Raw genomic sequence first — 23,166 nt, forward strand, 5'->3', positions numbered from 1 at the left:
TAAAATATATATAATAAATAATATATATATGTGTGTGTGTACAGATTAGTAAGAAAAATAAATAATATAATGTAATTTGTAGTTAAAAAACACAAATAAGTAAGATTTTATTTATTTTTTAAATGTGTGTTTTCATGTTGATATATATTGGGGCAGTAAGATATTCCCTGTCTCATTCTTCTAGGATTATTTATTTTTTATTTTTGAATTATTTAGATCACTCAAATCTGGGATTACAGAGTTTAATATGTTAAAAATAGATAGATAGATAGAAATACTTTATTGATCCCAAGCTGGGAAATTGCAGTGTAGCAGCAGCATTACACACAGTAACAACACAATGAGGTAAAGAGAACAACCTAGACATATAAAAAATTTATAAATAAGCTGTATAATTGTAGTGCAAAGTAAAAATATAAAGTGCAATGAACAGATTATGTAAAAAAAAATAATAAATGTTACTTATATTATAGTATATATGCAGCAGTCAGGAGTACATATTTGCAAACTTATTGTTGTTGTTAAAATGACAACATTTACTTTTATTGATCTGAAATATACAAAGAGGAATTGAACCCAGCCTCTAAAGTGGTAATGTGTCGTTATGTTCACAATTTGATGACATTCAAATAGAGTTTGGGCGAAGACCACATTTGTACAATATACAAAATGATTAAAAATGCACAATACAGTGTTATATAAAGTTTTCTCTGTAGGCCTGAACATCATTTATATCAATTAGACACTTATTGTGTTATGTTGTGTAATGTTTTTAGGTTTTTACGTCAGTTATCTCAGTTAATACACTTCTATCATCGTAATGCCCAGGAAGGGTGTTCAGTAAATCGTATAAGACGTCTTGTGTGGCCTCAAAAGAAAAAGGAGAGCTGTGATGTAATCATGTTTTTGCCCACTTTAAGATGCAATCAGGAGGAGCAGGTGATAAGCCACTGAAAACCCTTGAATTAACCCCAAAAGGTTGTTCAAAGATCGTTCACACAGTATTACATGGACAAATACCTGTAGCTTATTGAATTATCAGTGTAAGTAGATAAACAAGGCTCCACTGCTTATGTTACATGTTCCATTCAAAATAAAAGTAGACAGTGAATATTCAGGGCTGTGTTTGTCGTGGGCGTGCTGTGAATCTGCTGCCTTTAATGGTCCAATATGTCCTAAATCACCACAGTGTGTTCAAATCCAGGTTATACAGCTCCTAAACCTTTATTTTCTGTCTTGTCTATCAGTGTCTTTATTGTAAATGTGTTTACAGTAAAGACATGGGGCATTTTATGGATATTAATAAGATTCTTATTGTAGTTGTCTGTTTCTGAAGACGACTCATATTCTTCTCTATTTAACATAAACAACAAACAATTAAATTGTGTTTAAATATATCTTTAATCAGTTTTATAGTATCTGGCATCTACATTGATTCACTGGAAGTTTTGAGAGTCGCAAGAGCTACGGGACGCTGAATTTAATGGGAAAGAACACATTCAGGATCATAAAGGATAAGACAGCAGCTCTTTTATGAAGGCATGTGGACAATAAAAATACTTTGTTATAGGACAGACTGAGTCTATTTCCCGAGAGGACTCCTCTTCTTGATCACATGCTCCATATCAGCATGTTCGGATGTGTCCAGCTTGATGTTGTACTTGGCCAGGATCTTCATGATGGGCCTGATCTTCAGCCACCACTGTGTCTTAGGGATGCGGTGCCTGCAGCAGACAGAGGAGGTTATATATTATTATATATTAAACATGTTACCTGTGGTACAGTAAGTCATAAGGAAAATATGCATCATTACTCCAAATCTGTGTCTCCCTTCAGGTCAGCGAGAGGCTGGAAGGTGAGCGCCCTCTTCCTCATGCCCAGCACACAGGCAGAGTCTGGTGTGTTAGCGAAGATACGACCTGAAGGATACAGGAAGTGAAACAGTTCAGTTAACGTGCACATTGTAACATTCAACCACCACTTAAGAGTATTTTTAATTAGTTAATTATTAATTCCTGCTGGCAGTTGAGGAAGTACTCAGATCCTTTATTTAGACATACTACAAATGTCTTTAACTGGTTTAGAAACAGTCTAAATTGAATGCCACAAAGGGCCACAGGTTGGACTCAGACTCATGGCTGCTGCAGCAGGGACTTGGTGAAAACACTACCACAGCGACCGCAAGAAAACAAAAAGAAATAAAAGTTAAGTTAATAAAAGTATTTTATAAGATGATTATGTTTTGTGTATAAAATCTTCATCTGTAAAGTAACTAGTATGTATTTTCCTCTTAAATATAGTGAGGACTTTAGATATAGAGTAACAATAATAAAATGGAAAAGTGGAAACAAGTACCTCACTTGTGTACAATAACAACAGTCAGTGTACATAGGTCCTTTTCACCACTGCCTGTTTGTATTATAAACTGCAACACAATGCACCACAGAACCTTTGATTTCAGGTCCACGTACCATGTCTATAGCACTCTTTGAGTTTCTCAGTCAGCCACAGAACAGACTTGGCACCCATCTTTGTGCCAAAGTTTCTGTCGAAGGGGGTTGGAGTGCCGCCCTGTCGTCAATAAAGGACAAAGCGTATCATCGATTAGATTGTAGACAAAAGAAAATCTGCTGTGGTTGGACACTTCACTACATGAACAGACCTGCTGCATGTGTCCGAGGACATTCTTACGGCAGTCGAAGATGCCTTTGCCCTCTTCTGAGTACAGGTTGAAGATGAAGTCAGTGGTGTAGTTGGCATTAGAGTTCTCATTCCTGTCGTAAAAAGAGCAGTGAAAGATAATTTCACTGTCATCTGGAAAGATATTTTTTATTTTTTTGCACCAACTCCGAACAGAAGTTATCTCAGGACAGTTTTCAAATATAGCAGACTGTACTCCTTATAAAATTATTTACAGAGACCCAACAGTTCCCACCATTAACAAGCAATTGGCGACAGTGGGAAGGAAAAACATCCTTTTCAAGGAACCTCATGCAATCCGGCTCTAGGTGGGCAGCTGTCTGCCTCAACCGGTTAGGATTATGAGGATTCAGACTTATAGCTGACTGATACACTTCCAGAGTCTCACGTAATGATACACTCAGCTCACAGTTAGATACAATTCATGATACTGGTGATACAATTGAAGACAAATTATGACGGAACAATATTTTCTCTTATACTTTCTTTATCAGGTATAAACTGTGTTTAACAATGCACATTTCCTGTAGTGAAGTGAAACTGACCGACTGTCTTTGTGCCTGATATCACGATTTATTTTTCATCTCAACGATTTAAATCTTCACAAACTTGTATCACAATTTAACTGTCTCGCGATATATCTTTACTGTCCTATTCCAGTTTATGAGTAAAAGCCCTTTTTCACAGCTGACAACTGTAAACTGTGTTTTTATGCACACATTGTTCTCTCATACCCCAATTCATCTCTGCTGCACTCCTGGGCTGCATCTGACCAAAACCTACCTGAGAATCAAACCTCTCTTCACTGTCGTCTTCATCTTCTCCACAAGATGCTCTACGTTCACCTACAATCCAAGGCCACAGATCACAATCAGAACACATCACTGTTTAAGGTGTAGAGACACTGGATAAACTCCTGTCATCAGCTCACCTCCAGGTCTTTAATGCTGAATTTTTCCTCAAAGATGTAGGCAGCATCAGCCCCAGCCGCCAGACCGGCCATGGTGGCCAAATAGCCGCAGTATCCACCCATAGTCTCGACGATGAACACACGGCGCTTGGTCCCCGCTGCAGACTGCTTGATTCTGTCACAGGTCTGCACAACAAACATGGAAGAAATGCATTAAGCTGTTTTTAAATATGTTTGTATGTGTGCTGTTGAGGCACTTACAGAGGTGATGGTGTTGAGGGCAGTGTCAGCACCGATGCTGAAGTCAGAGCCGGGGACGTTGTTGGAGACGGTGGCGGGGATGACCACCATGGGAATGCACATCTCCTCGTATGTCTCTCTGGCTTGTACCAGCTCCAGGCCTCCCACATAGGCCTGCAGGCGGGGGTAGAAGGTGAAGATGGATTTGTTTTATTGTAATTTTCTGGTTGAAGGAAAGATCAGCCAACATTGACGGCTGTCTCGTCTTACCTCAAATCCACCAACGATCACCAAAGCGTGGATGTTGAACTTGGCGATATTCATGCTGATTTCCTCCAACATTTTACCGGGAAGAGATCTTTGAGACACACAGACAAATAAGACAGTGAAAGGTTTTGTTGTGCAAAAGCTGTACAACTGGAAAAAAAAGCAAATGTTTTACCTCTTGGTGCCCAGCATCGAGCCTCCTTTTCCAGTCCAGCCACTCACTGAAGTCCAGGTGATAGGCTCGATCTGCAGTGAAGAATTATTGTTTTAAAACACGGACAACTATATGGAAACAGAGACAAATAATACAAAGTTTGTGAAATTTATAAAGAAAAAAGGTCAAAAGAAATATTAAGAAAACCAAAACCGAGAACATACTATGTTATTACATTAGCAGAGAGGTCTGTTTGTTCTCAATAAAGGCTTATCATCAACACATGATAGGCTTGAATGTCTGAGTTTTTAAGTCTTGATCTGATCAACTTAATTTGGACACTATGGGTACAGTAATGCATGTTGTACTTGCTTTGTTTTTTTGTTTTCTTTTGCCTCTGTATTCTGTAACTGAACTGTAACATGGCTTTCGGGGGAGCTCACCTTTTTGGGGGGAAGGGGCTGGCATTGTTCATAACTTGTAACACTGATTATATAATAATCAGCTAACAATTTGACATACATCAAAAATAGCCTAATTTTACACATTAATCCATGATAATAAAGATACAGTAAAATATAAATGCTTTGCAAAAATAGAACATTGTCAATATTTCAGAGCCCCCCAAAATTTTACAAAGCAGTTTTACAGGGGAGGTCATGTCTTATCAAGAGGAGACAATCTCCCCCTGGCCGCCCTGTAGTTCGCACCCTGATGCTTGAACAAAATTATTTATTTATTCATTCACTTGTTAATATCACCCCATTACTACTTGTAATAATAACATTACAGCTATCATAATCTATGTTTTCGGTCCTTTTTGTCTATATGTTTATTTGTCAGATAGTTACCAAGATGTCTCAAAAACAGATTAATTTGATAAATCATGTAACTTTACATTCAACCTTCTTGAACCATGAAGCATAAAATCAAGATTATTTTTGGATTCCTTGGTTTATTGACACATTATCTGTCTATATTTCTCTGGATTTGCCACCATGAAAATGCTGCCTCCACCAATTATAACGTTTGAAACAACATTTTCACAAATCTGTGTTCCAGTTTCAGGAGGTTTTAGGAGCAAAGAGGAAAATGTACACTTACTTGTCCATGAGCCAGACCGTCAAAGCCGTCATGGACAGCCAGCATTGTGTGACCCTGGATGATGCCCATCCTCACTGCTGAACGGACGGCAGCATTCATACCAGCACAGGGAGCACCAATGTTCACAATAGCCACGTTGATGTTGCTCTGGTCAGTAAAAGGCAGATTTATTTAGATTTATTTTTGATAAAGAACAATCTTTATTAACAGTGGTAAGAGTGTGGCTTAATGGAAAACAAATGGTCTTTACTTTAACATCTGGGGGGTTGATGTGAGCCAGCTGCTTGTATGTGTTCCAGTTGTTCTCAAAACTCCTGCACATCATAGATAAGATTAAGTGTTGGTAGTTCAGAGCTACACTAGCAAGCATAATAAAAAAATACAGTCCAAAAATTATTAAATACTTTTATTACCAATTAATAAACTGGCCAATTAAAAAAATATATATTATAAGTGAATTAATTCAAATTAAATTTAAATGATGCTTTATAAACAATTACAAACAAAATAAAAATTGCAATTCATTCATTTATTATTATTAATTAATTGGTATTACACTCCTCTACATTTACGAGGGAAATACTTACTTTCCTCTGAGCTTGATGGCATCCTCAAATCTGCCCTCAGCCATGGCAGTGGTCACATCTTTGGTCTGTAGGAAAGAGAGTGACGGAGAGTGAGAGAGAGAGAGGAGGATGAAGAAATACCTCACTCTAATGCCAGTCAGTCTCTCCATGATGTTGATATCACAGGGTTTGGGATTGTTGCGGCCTAAAACAACTGATTTCATGGCAGCTTTTCTAACTACATTGCAATGCTGTGAATGTTTTTAGGTATATTTTTGGTATGAAATTGCAAGAGAAGGTGAAAATTGTAAACGTTGTTAGTTAGTAGAAGTAGTTCATAGTTTTTTTTTGTACAATTCATTAAAAATCGCAGGTAATTTGTTTCAGTGAGAATAAAAACATTAGTAGTTTGGTAACTGGCTCAGTGTTTTGTGCAGGAGATTGTGCTACAATTGGTCAAACTCTTCGGGAAATTGTTGGGGAAACAACAAAGTAGAAAAGTTGCGGTGATTGGACAAAATTGCGAGGTCATGCAGAATTCACAGGGATTTGTTGAGGTTGCATTAATTGTTGCAACTCTGCAACTTCCCAGAGGGGCCGATCAGTGCATACCTTCCAAAACAACTAGAGAAAACAGTAACAGTTACTGAAACCTGGTGGAAAATACTGTGACGTACCACTTGCACACACTCCATGAGCGGCAGTCTGACTGCCTGGTTCCCGGACAGGCTGACCACACAGGCAGGAGTGTCTGGAGTGGCCTCCAGCAGCGCCATCACCGCCTCCACACCCATCCTGCTGCCCTGGATGACACACACACACGCACATAGTCAGATCATTAGGCGTGTGTGAGAAGACTGGAGAGACAGTGATAGAGATATACGCTGTCCTTTCTATAATTTTTTTATTTATTTTTTATTGATGGACTTACCAGGATTCTGTCGAAGGCGGAGGGTGTTCCTCCTCTCTGTACGTGTCCAAGAACAGTGGTGCGAGTATCAAACCCGAGCCTGTCAGTCACAAGCTGGAGACAAATAAACCCACCTTTTAGTACAGCATGTTGTCTGAATAATACCGCACTCACATGAGAATGAAGGGCTTGCCTTTTTGATCTGTTCAGATGAAATTGGTTTGCCATCTCTGGACATCGCACCTTCAGCCACAATGATCACATTCAGACGAGAACCTCTCGCCCTTTGCTAAAAAAACACAGATGAAATAAATCAAAAGTTGTGCACTCTGAGTGACACATTTAAAGCAGGTTGTCAGGCGAATGAAGACACACATACATCTTGCAGCCTCCTGCACAAGTGGTTCTCCCAGCCCTCATCTGGGGGCATCTCTGGAATGAACACCCAGTCTGCACCGCAGGCCAGAGCCGTCACCAGGGCCAGGTACCTGCACACACACACACACACACACACACACACACACACACACACACACACACACACACACACACACACACACACACACACACACACACACACACACACACACACAAGATAAACCCATGTGTCAGCAATATCTGTACATAATTCAGGCTTAAGAAAACAAAGTCCCAATGAGACATTAATTTAGCAAAAAACAGAACATAATGGAGGCATTATTTGTGGATCAGTAAAATATTAGTGTCTTAAAGTGAAAATTATTTTGTCAGTAGAGATGTGAAAGGAACTAGATCCTCAGTGAGACTCAAACTGACTCAAACTCAAATATCTGTGATATTGTTTTTTTCCCTGACACAAAACAACAATTAGTTTATTTGGTACATGTTGAGATATGCAGTAAAATGAATATGAATATGAATATATGCATTGTTCAGGCATTTATTGTTAAATGTGTGAATCCATAAAAGAAAACAAAGTGAAAAATGATTTATATTTATTATTTTGACTAAATATCAGCAGCAGGTGAACATGTTACAGTAGACTGAGACCAAGATATATTTGATTATATATACCAATATATTCTATTTTACACCAGTGATAACCAACACACACACACACACACACACACACACACACACACACACACACACACACAGTGTACTGACCCGCAGTGTCTGCCCATCACTTCCAGGATAAAGGTCCTCTGGTGGCTGTGGATGAATAGAGAACATTTTGAACACATAAGAAAAGAGGAATTAAATAAGAATATAATATCTGTTGTGTATGAGATTAAAAAACATTCTTTACTGCTGCTGTTCTCTAATTTAATCCCTGGTGAATAAGTGGATCTTCTCTGACCTCTGTGCAGTTGTGGTGATGGCATCCACCACCTCGATGATGCGGTGCAGGGCGGAGTCAGTGCCGATGGTCATGTCGGTGCCACAGAAGTCGTTGTCGATGGACCCCACCATACCTACGATGTTCAGGTGGGAAGATTTCTTGGCTTCTTCATCTGTAATCCTGCCTGAGGATAGTAGACAGTAACGCTTTTCCTTTACTCACACATCCCTGTTTTTTTTGGAGGAACTGTATTAGCAGTGTGTTTATTGGTCTGTTTAAATTAGTACCTTGCAAAACAACTGGTCACAAAACAAAAAGTAATTACACTCACTGAGATTCACTGTTGTAGAGCAATAAAACCTAAACAAGACTTTTACAGTCAACAGCCATATGCTGCAGGCTCTGTGAGGCTGCACTGGCTGCAAACTAACACAGTATTTACTCACAGTATTTAGCAGGTATAATGTTTACGGTGAACATTTGCTAATAGCACAAAGCACAGATTAAAGCTGAGGCTGATGGGAATATCATTGGATTGCAGGTATTTGAAAAAAAAACAAAATAATGGACAAAAATCTGAGTTGATTATGATGTTATAGGAAAAATCAGGTAATAATTCCCATTCCTGAAGGGAACATTTCATCGTAATCCATCCAATAGACAGTAAAGTTCAGTGGATCACCAAAGTCATTAGGAGTCATACTCTGGGGACCATGAATGTCTGTATATATTTTAAGGGACCAAAATAGTGGATTGACCGACACAGTACTGAGACTGTGACAGACGCAGCTGTCGGGATAAATGGATTTATTATTCTCAGATCCACTATGTTTGTTTACCAGCTCGGACGAGGTCATGCAGCAGTCCGCTCCACTCAGTCCTGAACGCGTTGGCTCCAGTCAGACTGCCGTCACCTCCAATCACACAAAGGTTGGTGATGCCCAGCTTCACTAGGTTGCAAGCTGCCGTCATACGACCGTCTCTGGAAGCGGAAGTCCTTGCAGCGGGCGCTGCCAATGACTGTACCTCCCTAACACACACATAGAGGAGAAGCTGTTTTTAAATCAGTTACTGATACACACAGATTTTCTAGCCGTAATCATGGAGGGATGTGCACCAGAGCAGTTTTATAACACTGAGGAATTAGACTCATTAAGATGCCTTGAAGCCACATCAAGTGAAGCTGCATCACGCTGTGAGTAAATGAGGTCAGCACTTTAGAAGTGATATCCTAGAAATCTGCCACGGCCCGTTCCCAGTCCATTGCTCACTTTCACACACTTAATGAATCTGATCATGTCAGCCCTTCTCTGCTGCCAGGCCTCTTTATTTATACAACACAGACTACAGAAAGAAATTTGAATCACAAGCTTCACAGTATTATTGCATCTCCATCATCCTCCAGTCACAGGGCCGCGGCAGCTGTTTAATATCACTGCTCGGTTTCTGATGTTATAGAGGTTGTGAGACACCAGAGGAAGCTCTTGACTACAAGTGGAGAAGGTGTGTTAAAGGTTAAAGGATCAGTTCACCTAAATTACAAAAACCTAATACCTTACCAGCCAGGTAGGTATGTTCACTTTTATCTAGTTTTTAGATATGAATAAATAAATGTTACTAATTAGAACTTGATTTGATTAAATAATAACTTGATTATTTATATAGCCTACTGCATATATATATTTTATTAAATTCACCTATTTCATTATGTATTTTATATTCTTAACTATTCACATTGTTTTTGTTCATTTCATTCTTTAACATTGTTATTATTGTAATTGTGCCAGTAAAGCCTGTTGAACTGAACTGATCGTCTGCTGCTGCTGTCGCCTCAACATGATGAAGGTGAATGGAAGTTTGTGTGTGTGTTTAAAATCACATTTTAAAAGTCGTTCCACATCAAGAGTCCACAGCCATACTAGTAGAGCTACAAGGTGTCCCTGTCAACAGTTTTCATTGGAGCAACCAAAGAAATAGTCCCTGTGGAAACTGTTGCCAGTGTGTTCTGCGTATTATCGCTGCTGTGATATTTCAGTGCTGTCAGAGCCTCCATTACACTGATGTCGCTGCAAGGTGGAAATCTCCAGACCAGGACAAATTAAACCAAAACTATGAGGGGATAAGCAGTCTGAGAAATTCTGTGGGAAATGGCAACCTTTAATAACTTACTCACTAAAGCTCTTATTACTTTTCTTTCTCTCTTCTCTTTTTGTCTTGGTTTCTGTTTTGTCTTTTTTTATCATTATTCTATTGACAGAGGAGTGTTTTTGTGCTGGGTAAGTGACATTAATGTCAATATTGTTCCCATTCTTTGTGATTGTGGATGGAGGGGACAGAGGATATTGAAAAATAAATAATTTTATAAAGACTTGTTGATCTATTGTTGTAATATTTATGTTCAGTAACAGTAAAAGTATGTCAAGGAATATGGCGGCACAGTGGCTCAATGGTTACCTGTGGCCTCACAGCTAGAAGATCCTGGGGTTTGATTGTTAATGTTATGTTGCTAAGTTGGTGCTGTACAGTGGTCGTACTTAGGATGGGTTTAATTCAGAGGACACATTTCACGTTGTACTGTATGATTCTGTTCTGTTCTAATATGATAATGTGGTTGGATCTCAATTATAAAACGTTGATTCCTCAATGAAGAAAACAACTACTACAAACTGCATAGCAAGACACCGGTAAAAAACATTTTGATTGAACTGACCCTTTAAAAAAATAATCAAACAAGTCTTTCACACTTGAATATTTGTGCACGTTTTAGTGTCTACACTACAAAAAAACAAGTTGGTTCTCCTCTGGGTAGTTTGTATTGTGTTTCTGTGTTTCTGTGTTTCTGTGTGTGTTTACTTGACTGTATGTCGCTCACCAGCTGAAGCATCATGGACACACTCTCCCATGTGGCTGGGCGAATGTTTTCTCCACCATCAACCAGACCCTGGTAACCCTGCAGCACACATTAACAAACACTGTGGTTGATTAAAGATACAGGTTTGCCTGATATACGTACTGATCTAACTGCAACAAAATTTTAATGCTGTTTAGTAACACATACGAAACATGTGTCATAGTCCCTGTGTTGTTTTTATTTGCAATATCATGACATGTCAATGAACTGTAGCCTGTGTGCAGCCTGTACCTCATGAACAAAGTAGACTTTGGCTCCGGTGTAGAGACCAACTCTGACTGTGGCCCTCACAGCTGCATTCATACCTGACACACACACAAATAACATGATCTTAGTTACTCACATTATAAGACAATGTCAGATTCTGTTCAACACTTCCTATCAGGCTTAAGACTCACATGCCCATCTTAACCTTTAAATGACTCGACCTGTGCATTGGCAAAAGATGAGACAAAAATAGCCATCGGGAAAGGACAGGAGTTTCAGGGACTGTAGTGTACCGGGCACTGGATGCCCGGTACACTAAAGGCCACAGTGTGAGCTTGTGTTGTGGCAGGCTGGCATGCTGCAGCTCTTGTTTCACCACACAGCAGCTGTGCATGGGGGGGCGTTTCTCTCCTCCATACCAGAAAAAGGTCAGCAGCACTAAAATTAGCCCTAAACATGCAAAAAAGGGGAACGCAGGGGCAGATAAAGCCTCCACACAAAGGGTCAGAGTCAGGCTTGGAGAGTAAGATCGTACAGGAATATGAGATATTGTCCAGTTGGTCTCAATGTACTGGTGATGGAGTAACTGTCTACAGGACCGTAATGTCAGTTTTTAGGTTTAACAATGGAAAACACAGCCTGTATGGATGATATATTAACACACTTGATTTGTAAAGTTTATATATTGTATCTGCAACACAATTTTAGTCACCTGTGAGAGTATTTGGGTTTTGTCTGGCGTTTGTAAGGAGATTAGGAGCTTTGCTGAAATATACTTGGTAGTGACATAATCTTATCATGCAGACTTCAAATATGATTTACAGCCAAACATCCATCAAATTCTGACAGCTGGCCTTGAGCTCTAAACATGCTGCTTGCCCTTTCTGTTCCTTGGCTCATGAACTTACTTGGGATGTCATGGAGCATTAACATGATACTTTATTGGCTCTCTCATAAGATGGAGGCCAGAGCTTCTACAGCTGGTTGGGATTCAGCGCTGTGCTCGGACACATCAGCAGGGAAGATGCTGTCCAAACAGCTTCTACCTACTCTGGCTTATTTGGTGTTTTAACAGCTCAAAATAAAAGCTGTCATAAAATATTGGAGTCTCTGCTTACCTTGGGCGTCTCCACCTGACGTCAGCACGGCGATGGAGCGTCCCAGCCCCATCTTTGTGGGGTCCGTGGTTGGGTGCACATTCTTGGACATGTTTCCAGAGGAACCCGGGGAGGGGCAGACAACGAAGGCAAAAGGAGAAATTACAGTGTGTGGCTGCTCTTCCTTCACTCTCTGTTCCTCAGAGGAGGCACAAGTGAAGGCATGGGCTTTATAGACTACTGTTTCTAATCCTGCCCTGAGCCCCCTCCCACTGACACCCTCCACCACTCAATCACACAACTCTACTAAATATACATCAAGCCCAGTTTACCACCTGCAGTGGACAGCTAGACAGGGAAATGCAATGCACGTGACACTCATGTGACAGGATCATTAATAATGTGTAATTAATACATTCAAAGCTACAAAACAACGAGGATTCTGAAGGAAAACTATCACTTTTTAATTTTATTTTGTCACTTTAAAACGGCTACAACTCAACCCAAGTCTCACATTTTGCATCTATCACCTTGATGTGAAAGCTTTTCTTCCTTGAATATAATTGTGAATTGAATATCTTTAGATTAATTATTATTATTATTAACAGTTTACCACACAAGATAAAGTAAAGTTTGAATTCATCTCTTTGGTCTCTTGTGATTATGTTTTAGATTAAATAAATGAAAACTGACAGAGTCAAGCTGACCCGGCAGCAGGGAGTATTCCACATGACCTGTACTGTATGTGGTATTACTACTACATACAGTACAGTATTCTCTACACAGGATACTGTGTCGCATGATTTAACATGAGGCTTATATGTGCACCTTGTAACATGTTACCAGGAAAGGGCTTGAACTCTACATCTGGCCCAGAGGCAATATGGTGTATCTTGTTTAATGCAATAAAGATGTTTTTTTTCCACATCTTAATGCTTGAGGAGTTAATGTAAGTCAGCAGTACTGAAGACTTCAGGCAAAATAACTGCCTGAAGTTCTAATAAGAGACTCTGGTTTCCATTAGCATCCAAAAGAAAACGTGATTATAGTAAAGATCATTAGAGATTTAGTATTGCATACGAGACAGATTTTTTTTTTTTCAAAAAGTGGTCGAAATCAAAGAAGCAGAGGCCGATATATCCTAAGGACTATCAATTGATTTATTAATAACAGTCTCTGAGTTACAGTAGAAATAGTGAAGAAAAATCTATTTACTATGATATAAAAGAGAAAAGAGCAACATATCCTGATACTTGAGTGTAAATATTTTCATTTTCTTTCTTAAAATTACTTAAAAGATTACTAATTAAAATTGTTGACAATTTTTTGTTGATTGACTAATTGATGAATTGTTTCAGCTCTAAGTGTGATTGCTTGTTTGGGTGAAGCTCCAAAAGCACTGGAGTTCCCATAATGCAACCATTATCATATCATTTGACCCTCCATGTCTTTTAAACTCCATTTTTAGAAGATTTCTCAGACTTTTTCACAGACATAACGTTGTGTAAAATAAAGTAGTGATTCAGTGAAGTGCCCCTTTAAATAATTAAAATCATTCATGGCGAGACAGTAACATATAGAAATTTATTATAAACACTGTACATCAAGAACATTAAATCAGCCCACACAAAAAGAGTCTGGGGTGTTTAAAAACATCCAATGACAATGCTCTGATCATTCTAATCTATATGTCTACTATAGCTATAACACTGATTACATCCAGAGTCTTCAGTGACCTTTTGAACATTTATTTTTCCAACAATTTGTTCTTGATTCAGTCATAAACATTGTTTCTAATAATTGTGCATCTACATGAGTGCCTGCAGTGTAAAAGATGCATTATTAAACAGAAATAACCTTTATTCTTTTTTAGAAAGCATCTACTAACAACAATCATTAACATTTATAGGACAAAAAGGTTGATGGGTTTCTAAAAAAACAACACCAGCAGCTTTCTTTGGACTTGTTTTAAGGCCGGTAACAACAGTGTTAGACAAACATCCATTAAAGAGTTCCATTAAAGAAAAATAAAAAAAAGTCTCAGAGTAAGCTTATCCACTCTGGATATTCACAGTACAACAAATACTGTACTTGTAGTGCAAATTATCTCTCCTGCAGCGGAGAGCTCTGTGGAGAGGAAGGTCCAGATGAGAGATCGCAGCCGATTGGAACAAATCCCTGGAAAACAAAGCGAAGATCGATGTTTATATTTTGTGTCTGTGCATATACATAATGTTTGAGAGATCTATGTGCAGTCTTGGATGTCACTGACCACACTGTTATATCATATTAAAATAAGCTTCACTTTGATCACTTTGTACTTTTTCTTTCTGTTGAAACAGGCTTATTCAATCTATTTTGACTCAATGTAATAAAACAATAAGACAAGAACATTTCTAAGGGAGGTAAATACTTTTTATAGGCAGTGTACTTGTGTACATGTATGTAATCTGGAACTGTGGCACAGCGTCAACCTGCAGTATCTGCACTCAGTCAACAGAGATTAAACCTGATAGATTCTCTCATCAATGCTTAAAACACAGAACAAGCAAATGTACCAAAACCTCCTTTAATGATCACATGACATTTTCTCTAGTGCCACCCTCACAACACACTGCAGGGCTTTAATTATAGGAAAGTGGTCACTGTTGTGGGGTGATTCCAGGGTCCACAAGGCTTTACACAGTCAGTCTTGTTTCTAGGTCTTACTGTGTGGCTCTAGGGGGGGCAATGACTGAAATATCTAAACTTCTACTGGATGGATTCTCATTAAGGTTTATATAGACATGCATGGTCTCCAGAGGATGAATCCCGCTGACTCTCTTGATCCTCTGATTTTTCTTCTAGCACCACCATAAAGTTGATATTTGTGGTTTTTGAGTGAAATGACCATGAAATCGTTTTCAGACAATAATTTTTCTGCTCTTGATGAATTTTAATAACTTTAGAGATTCCTCAACCTTTCATCTAACGACATCAATGTATCCACTTCCCATCAGTCTCAGCTGTGCTTTGTGTTTAGTGCTAATTAGAAGATTTGAACATGGTGAACATGGTAAACATTTTACCTGTTGTGTTAGCATGTAGCTTAAAGCATCGCTCTGCCTAAGTACAGCCTCACAGAGCCTATGGCATGGCTGTAGACTCTTAGTCTTACTAGTGTTTGGAATAAATGCTGTTTTATAACATTTTCATATTGCAGAAATACAAATTATTTTGTCAAAATAAATTGCCATTTGAATGTTTTGCTCTGATGACCTGTGCTGGTTGTTTTATTTAACATAAAAACGGAACGTGCACTCACAGAGGCCTCTTCAAAGTGCAGGATGGAGGCCAGCGGGTTTCCACAGCGGGGCCGAGGGGGGAGAAACCCGGGAGTGGCCAGGACAGACGCCGAGGTGTACGTGGCCACCTCCTCGTCCATGCGCAGCTCCTCCAGAGGAGGAAGACGCTTACGCAGCATCGCCACTGCAGGACTCAGACTACAAGTCTTCTGAACAATGTGGTCTGCAATATAATAATAATATATCACAATTCAGTGTTTGTGTAACAGTATAAGATTAATCATCATGTGGAGGGTGAGATGTCAGTGTTACCTCTGTGCAGACTCTGAACAGGAGGCTTGATCCGACTGGATGGTTCTGGCACAGACGACGCCTCTTCTTGTACTGGCAGCACCTTTCTCTGTTCCGATGAAAACGGGCCATGCTGCTCGTGATGGTCCGAGCTCTCCTGCTGCACAAAACGTGGGGCTCTTAACAGCTTTTTTCCCGTTGAGAAAAAAATGACAGACTCTCTTTGCGGTGCTTGGAAAAATGGCTGTCCTCCCACAATCCTCTGCTCCTCGTCCTCGTCGCTGTTGGCCCTGCTCGTCTTTACCTTTTCTTCACAGTGGGATTTAGTCTGGAGGAGTGAGGGGGGACAACAAACAGCATACAATACAATGATTTTATGATATATTCTAAATAAATAACAAGAACTTAATTGAATATGGATCTCTGTATGGCTGTAAGGTTTACAGTCGTGGCTCGAACTGGGAGCTGCTCTGCTTGTGTTTCAGGATCTTTGTCTGTCACGTTCGCGCTCCGCTCGTCCTCATCATCAAATAATCTCTGGACAACCTCCTGCTAACAAACAAGAAAGACAGATCAATAGTGATACAGAGCTCAATATGATTGTTTCTGGTAAGAAAAATATGTTGTGATCGTAACTATTGCATAATGTCACACATTGCTCTTTGTTCTGGAGTGCAATGTATTGTAGTTATTCCATTTTAAGAGGTCTCTTTCAATGCAACAATGTTCATCACCATTAACTTTCAGCAGGTGGTGGTAGTCTACAAGTCTGAGGACTGCGCACATAAACTAAATCAGCCGTATGGATGTGTAGGTTTGCCCGCTCTCACTCAGACAGTTTTGTGAAACAGCCGGTTGTTGTTAAAATATCAGCGTAATGGAGGGATCAGATGAGGTGAGGTTGAAAAATGAGACGATCCTTTTGTGCGTGCCCTCTTGATGAAGTTGTTTGCTGCTTTGCTCACTTCTGTTCCTCTGATTTGTTTAACAGCCAATCAGAGTGATTTTTCCCACCAATGGAAAGGCCACAGACGAGGGCCGACAAGTGCCAACGTTGCAGAACACACCGCAGAAACAAGGGCTACAGACGCTCACCGACTGCGACCGACCGACAATATTGTCCAACGGCAAGTGTTGTAGGGCTGAATATCTCAGTTGTTAAATCCAAATTTCCCAACTAACGACGACATTATTCTTCTGGAACGACCTTCCTGCAGACATCAGACAATCTGACTCTGTTGATCTCATTTGATCACCTTTGCTTTCAATTTGTGCCTATTCTCCGATCAGTTCAGGCCTTGAAGCTGATACCATTATCCTTTCGGTGGGCCAGTCTCCGTCTCAATTAATCTCTTAACCCTGGTCCTTATAGCCCAGATTTGTTTTGCCGACGAGAAGAAAACTGTAATCTTTTGAATAACCGCTGCATTTCTCCATTTTTTTAATAGTCTTTCAGACACATTTGTGTATAAGCTCTTGACACATCATAAAATTGACATGATTTCCTGCTCTTACCTCCTGGCACGGCTGAGGGTTGGTTTTGCAGACCCGCAGTCCGGGGGTGCCGGCGTACGGTGACTGATGTGTCGACAGATGCCATTTCTGAAAACAACAATCACCAGATTAGGGCGCGACTGGGAGAAACACTACCTACCGAACAGACAGAGTGTGAACATATACGGTACCGACCATAGCAGACATGGGCTGATGCCTGGTGTCGCGGACTCTCTGTGGAGTCCATTTCTTCAGCGGACTGTCTTTGAGCACTCCTGCTGAGGATAAAACAGCCGCGTCACAACAGGGTAAAAGGACAGAGAGATAAGGATGCATTAGGTTCCATAAGATAACAAGAGAACAACGTTTCTGTAGCTTACCTACTGGTCCTCCGGTTGCCTCTGCACGGTTCTTTCTATTCGGCACTCTCTGAGCCTGAGAAAGGAAGCAGCACAGCAAATTAAACTGTGTGTGTGTTTCAAAAGCAAATAATAAGCTAAAATAAAATGCAACAAGTAGGTAGAGAAGAAGAGCTGCAGTGAAAACTAATGTAATGTATACATACTGTGTAGATTGAAGTGCCTCTGCCTGATGGACGGGCAGAGTTTAGGGGTGTGGCCCCCACAGGCCCTCCGACCTTCACTCCTTCATTCTGCAGGATACTCTGCAGTGCAGCCGAGTCCGGGGAGAACTGCACCAACTTCATTGATCCTGTAAGACGAGCACAAAGAGGACAGATTCAATTGACCAATTAATTTACATCCCATTGTTCTGTTATCTAACTTTATACATAACAAAGTAATATTGAATACTGATCAGGTTTTCAGCTACTAAAATGAGTCTACTTTTCTGTTTCTCATCATCCCAAGACACACATCCCTTTGAGCTCTTTTGACTTGCATATTAATTTAATTGTTAATATCCTATAGATCTGCATCTTACCTGCTGGTCCTCCGGGTGCCTCTGCATGATTCTTTCTAGCCGGCACTCTCTGAGCCTGAGAAAGGAAGCAACACAGTCAATTAAACTTTTTGGGATTTAAAAGCAACGTAACAAACGAAAAGGAAAAAGGAAATAAGAAGTTAAAAAAAAGTATTAGAATGTAATGTATACGTACTGTGTAGACTGAAGTGCCTCTGCCTGATGGACGGGCAGAGTTTAGGGGTGTAGCACCCACAGGCCCTCCGACCTTCACTCCTTCATTCTGCAGGATACTTTGCAGTGCAGCCGAGTTCGGGGAGAACTGCATCAACTTCATTGATCCTGTAAGACGAGCACAAAGAGGACAGATTCAATTGACATGCAAGACTGACATCCAATTAATTTGCATTGCATTGTTTGTCAACTAACTAAGTAATATTTAATACTGTTCAGGTTTAAAAGTACCAAATCTCGTTGTCAAAAGACATCACTTTGAGCTGTTTGACCTAATTGTTAATATCCTATAGATGAAACTGCAATAAAAGCAGAATTCACTGTCTTGCTGAGAGTCAGATGAGAAGGTAAATACCATTCTTATGTTTGCGTGGTACAGATGAAGATGGAGCCATCTGCCAGTTAGCTTAGCATAAAGTCTGAAAACAGGGGGGAACAGCTAGCCTGACTAAAGCTAACTAATTAAAACTTTATATTTTGTTTCTTTAATCTGCACAAAAACTTTTACTGTGTAAAAACGTCACGTTGCAGTGTTACATGGTGTTATGTGCTGGACTGTTTCTTGGCTGGGACATGAATGTATTGTATGAGAGCTGGATACAGAGTCAGCACTACATTTCGCTGCCAACTCCAGTGGTGCTGCAACAGAAAAATCGGCTGCAGACCAACAAGTGTTCTCCCCATAGACTTTACTTGAGAAAGAGATGTTTGTGAAACTGTTGACAGGACCAGGTCACTCATTATTCTTTATGTTTATAATTTTTGTGTTCAGTATGCAGTGCTTTCAATACATCCATGGGTTGGACGCAGTAACTTGCCAGGCAACCAGAAGAGACTCCAGGAAATTACTGCACCTGGCCCAGAAATCCTATAATAGTATTTCCCAAAATGTCCAAATATTCCTGTGATTGAATAAAAGGTTAGCGGCCCTACAAATACATAAATGTACCAGGAAGTCACCTCACAATTCTGTAACTGGTTTGAACCAAACAAAATTATAATGAAATGAGAAGACATCACATTTCTTCCTTGTGAATGCATTTAACAACACTTTTATATCCACTGTGATCACATCCTGTATATTCAGGCACACATAATGTGTTCAGTCTTGTGTTTACCTGAAGTGGGTCCAGATTTTTGCTGACTCTTCATGAAAGACACTCGCTGGGGCTGCAAATAAGAGAAAATCACCATCAAACCCACAGATGATTATTTAACACATTCTAAAGATTTATAACATTAAATCACTATTCAGACAAAAACAACCATTAAAAACCAACACTTCAATAACAACTCATCAGCGTAGAGACCAAAAGAAAAGGAAAAGAAGGCAGTAAACAACAATTATAAAACCAACTCACCAGATAGTTGTAGGGTTTGGACTGTGGAGTTGCAGATCCCAGACCTGTGGCACTTACACCCTCATTCCGGAGGATACTGAGCAAAGCCGCATGGTCACGCTGGAAGTTCTCCACTTTGTCTGAAATACATAAGAGACACTTCTGACTGCGATTCACACAGAAAAATAAGCGAGCAATGTAGTTAACACCACTCGTGTCAAGAGTCCTGCCTTCATAGAGGAAACAACATGAACAGTTTCAACAGTATTATATCCTTAATACTGTTGAAACTGTTCATGTTGTTTCCTCTATGATGGAAGCTGTAGTTTGTGGTGCTCTTGAACTATATTGCATTACACAGAGAGGTGTTTCCTCAAATAAACAGGGCATACAATGTATAATGAGTCATGTATAATGCAATGCAGCACTACAAACTTCATCATCCTTCGAAATGATCATAGTTGAATCAACACCTCTGTAACAGCTTCAACAAAAACTGAACATTAGAAACCTTCCTGAAGATAAGATTTATTGGAGGACTGTTTGTTTTAAACAGCACCTGTTTTAGCTAAGCAACTGAATGCATACACACACGTACCTACACAGAAGCTAACGTAGGACACAAATATCTTCTGTAAAATTGTGCACAACCCAACAACACACTAAACTTACCGGTTGAACTTTTGGAGAAATTGCCCTGCGCGGTCAACTGCGTGTTTTGGCTCGGATGGGACGTCTTGGTTTGATCTTTGAGACTGAGCCGGTTCATGTTATCCAAACAGGCCTCTGCGTTAAAAGCAGACTTTGCAGAAGAAGTGGTGCTGTTCTGTTGAACAGCATTATCAGGAATGAATGAGAGAGGATGGGACAAAGGGGCTGAAGTCTTAAATGTGTTGGAAGGCCCCGTCTGTCCTGACAGCTGGGGTGCATTTTCTTCTGTAGCCTTTCCATTACACTTCCCTGAACCCTTGGTTGAGTCGACATGGCTGTTTAAGGGAACTGGATGTTGAGTAGGTTTTGCATTAATGTGCTGGGTTTTTAGACGACCATTGCATACATTGTTAGCAACATGAGCGCCAGTTCTTGACTGTGAAACGGTGAGGGGCTGTTGGTTTTCAGTGGCCATTCTTGAGCTCTTGGGCTGCGACAGGTTGAAAGGTATAGGCCTGGTGCACGGCTTTTTCTTCTTAGTTTTCCCCTGTAGGAAATGATAAAGGTTTAGGAACAGAAGAATCGTCTCATTAAATTAAAAACACTTCAATGTAGAGGATGGGAAGGAGGCACTTACAGCCAGAGGTTTCTCCTCCCACCTAGAGTGAGACTGACTGAAGTCGGAGGGAGTCTGAAGACGAAGGGACTTTGCGAGCACTGGAAGCCTGCTTACACCTGCTCGCACAGGTGCCTTCTTATCGATTTCTGAGTTTCCTGGATTCTTGTTCTCAATATCCTGGTTGGGAGGGTGAGGTGCGGACAGGAGTTTGGAAGGCTTTGGATGTGCTGGCATTTTGTTATGTTCATTCTTCATTCTGTGTGGAGAAAACCAGTAAGTTGCAAAATAATACATGCAAATATTTACTGATACTATTGCCAATAAGAGTTTTGGTATCAATACCAAAACTAATGTTTGCTGCCTTGCTTTGAGAACCATAAACATGTTTTTCTACATGTTTCTCTCGTAGAACAACATGGCACAAGTTTTGATTTAAGTCAGGAATTATGTGACCGAACAATAAGTGAACAATATCACAAATCTGACAGGACATTTGGTGCTTGACTCTCTCTGATAATGTGACGCATATCAAGCAGTACCAAAAAAAACCCCACTGAGGTTCGATATCAATCTCTAACGGCAGGAGAAAATAAAGCACTAGCACTTCATAATTTGGCTTACCTCAGAAAGTCACTGCGGATTTTGTTCTGACTTTGCTGACGAAGGACTGGAGAGGAGTCCATAATGATAGCAAGGTGTGAGGAACAACTGAAGGAGCAACAAATGGCAAATTAAAATTGAGCAACCAAGCATGCAACATTAAAGAGGCCAACAGAGAAGTGTGTATAAAAGTAAACAAAATACATAAACCATGCACCAGCAGAAACTAAAAGTTTAATTCTTTTCAAAGCTTTAACAATTCACAATTTAACCAAAAATAGGAGAGCAACAGAAACAAGAAAGATAAAAAGGCAAGGCTCCATCCATCCAAATGACACCATCAGTGGAAGAGTAAAGTAAAACAAACTCATCAGGCATCACATGAGGACATTTTTGGCCTAATCAATAGAGCACATACAGCCAACATTAAGAAGAGTAGATCAGCTTTGACTCCAGCAGAAAGCTGAACGAGTCTTTTCTCGTTAGCACATGCTACATAGAGCAGTTTATTACATACGTTACATACTTTCAAAATAGAAACGAGCCTCTGTGACGTCCTCCTGTGCGTCCAATTAAGGATTCCTGATACAATTAATCCCAAATGTTCAGATTTTCCAGGCGTTTTGTGCGGATTTAAAGATCCCTTGTTGTGTCTTTTCACCGCAGTGGGCTGTCAACTTCCTGGACTCGCAGCAGTTTGTAAAAAGCGCGACTCGCCATTGGTCGCAGTGGGAAGCCGTATTAACCAATGACTGCGCACACGTTGGCCATGACAATGTCGTCGACCAATGAAAAGCGGGCTTTCATAAACAGCTCCATGGTAACGACGCGAAAGTTGTTTTACCACGTGATGGCTTTTTGCCGCGGCCTCTGCAGGAAGAATAGAAAAGATTAAACCTTATATATATATATATATATATATATATATATGTATATATATATCATATAACATATAGAAGTATATTAACCATCAAGCAACAATAAACACTAAAATATATAAGTTAAAAAATACAAATAGAATCCTTAAAACAAAGATTAAAACATCATAATTATATGAAATATAACAACAGAAAATAAAAACTCTATAATTATAATAAAAAAAACAGTTAATACAGTTAAAACTTGAAAACATTAGTTTGACATTGCCAAGTTTACAACAACAGGTTTTCCAGTACTTTCAACTGAATCTCACGGTCTTCCTCAGCAACTGGACTCTGTTGTTTTCAGTGTCCCTCCACTGAGGAACACTTTTATTTTTATCCTTGGTCGGATTTTATAAATGAATGGTACAGTCGTGGGAAACAGCCACTAGAATTTGTGAGCTTTTCTTTCATTGTTGCATGAA

General features: G+C 39.8%; 2 protein-coding genes across 4 annotated transcripts; both read right to left on the bottom strand.

Moving 5' to 3' along the window:
• Positions 1 to 1,382: 1,382 nt before the first annotated feature.
• Positions 1,383 to 12,602, bottom strand: LOC127378173 (ATP-dependent 6-phosphofructokinase, muscle type-like). Its single transcript, XM_051426887.1, is given in 23 exon segments — positions 1,383 to 1,724; positions 1,814 to 1,919; positions 2,472 to 2,571; positions 2,663 to 2,774; positions 3,484 to 3,545; positions 3,632 to 3,796; positions 3,872 to 4,024; positions 4,121 to 4,208; positions 4,293 to 4,363; positions 5,376 to 5,522; positions 5,626 to 5,689; positions 5,963 to 6,027; positions 6,619 to 6,744; positions 6,873 to 6,965; positions 7,045 to 7,140; positions 7,231 to 7,339; positions 7,998 to 8,042; positions 8,191 to 8,356; positions 9,012 to 9,159; positions 9,161 to 9,202; positions 11,045 to 11,122; positions 11,315 to 11,388; positions 12,409 to 12,602. Coding segments are annotated over 23 exon segments (2,343 nt in total). The 5' UTR covers positions 12,500 to 12,602; the 3' UTR covers positions 1,383 to 1,582.
• A 1,355-nt stretch (positions 12,603 to 13,957) lies between these two features.
• troap (trophinin associated protein) lies at positions 13,958 to 22,523 on the bottom strand. 3 transcript variants are annotated; one of them, XM_051425786.1, is made up of 16 exons: positions 22,348 to 22,523; positions 21,843 to 21,929; positions 21,240 to 21,477; positions 20,624 to 21,149; positions 19,973 to 20,091; positions 19,730 to 19,781; positions 18,574 to 18,719; positions 18,399 to 18,453; positions 18,022 to 18,167; positions 17,837 to 17,891; positions 17,652 to 17,731; positions 17,478 to 17,564; positions 16,407 to 16,514; positions 15,984 to 16,290; positions 15,692 to 15,894; positions 13,958 to 14,565 (listed from the first exon to the last, which is right to left on the bottom strand). In XM_051425786.1, exons 2-16 carry the CDS (start codon positions 21,902 to 21,904, stop codon positions 14,491 to 14,493), a joined length of 2,259 nt encoding a protein of 752 aa, XP_051281746.1. In that variant the 5' UTR covers positions 21,905 to 21,929; positions 22,348 to 22,523; the 3' UTR covers positions 13,958 to 14,490. The 3 variants fall into 3 exon arrangements, with proteins under 3 accessions (XP_051281746.1, XP_051281744.1, XP_051281743.1); XM_051425784.1 differs by having other exon boundaries at positions 16,407 to 16,511; positions 17,652 to 17,734; XM_051425783.1 differs by having other exon boundaries at positions 17,652 to 17,734.
• Positions 22,524 to 23,166: the final 643 nt, after the last annotated feature.

This window comes from Dicentrarchus labrax, unplaced genomic scaffold (genome assembly GCF_905237075.1).
Source record: "Dicentrarchus labrax unplaced genomic scaffold, dlabrax2021, whole genome shotgun sequence".
Taxonomy (NCBI): domain Eukaryota; kingdom Metazoa; phylum Chordata; class Actinopteri; family Moronidae; genus Dicentrarchus; species Dicentrarchus labrax.

Coding starts and splice junctions, on each gene's coding strand:
- troap (XM_051425783.1), bottom strand. CDS start 21,904: ATGGACTCCTCTCCAGTCCTTCGTCAGCAAAGTCAGAACAAAATCCGC. Junction 19,782..19,972: donor CCAAACCCTACAACTATCTG/GTGAGTTGGTTT, acceptor TCTTATTTGCAG/CCCCAGCGAGTGTCTTTCAT. Junction 16,291..16,406: donor TCCCAGTTCGAGCCACGACT/GTAAACCTTACA, acceptor TCACTCCTCCAG/ACTAAATCCCACTGTGAAGA.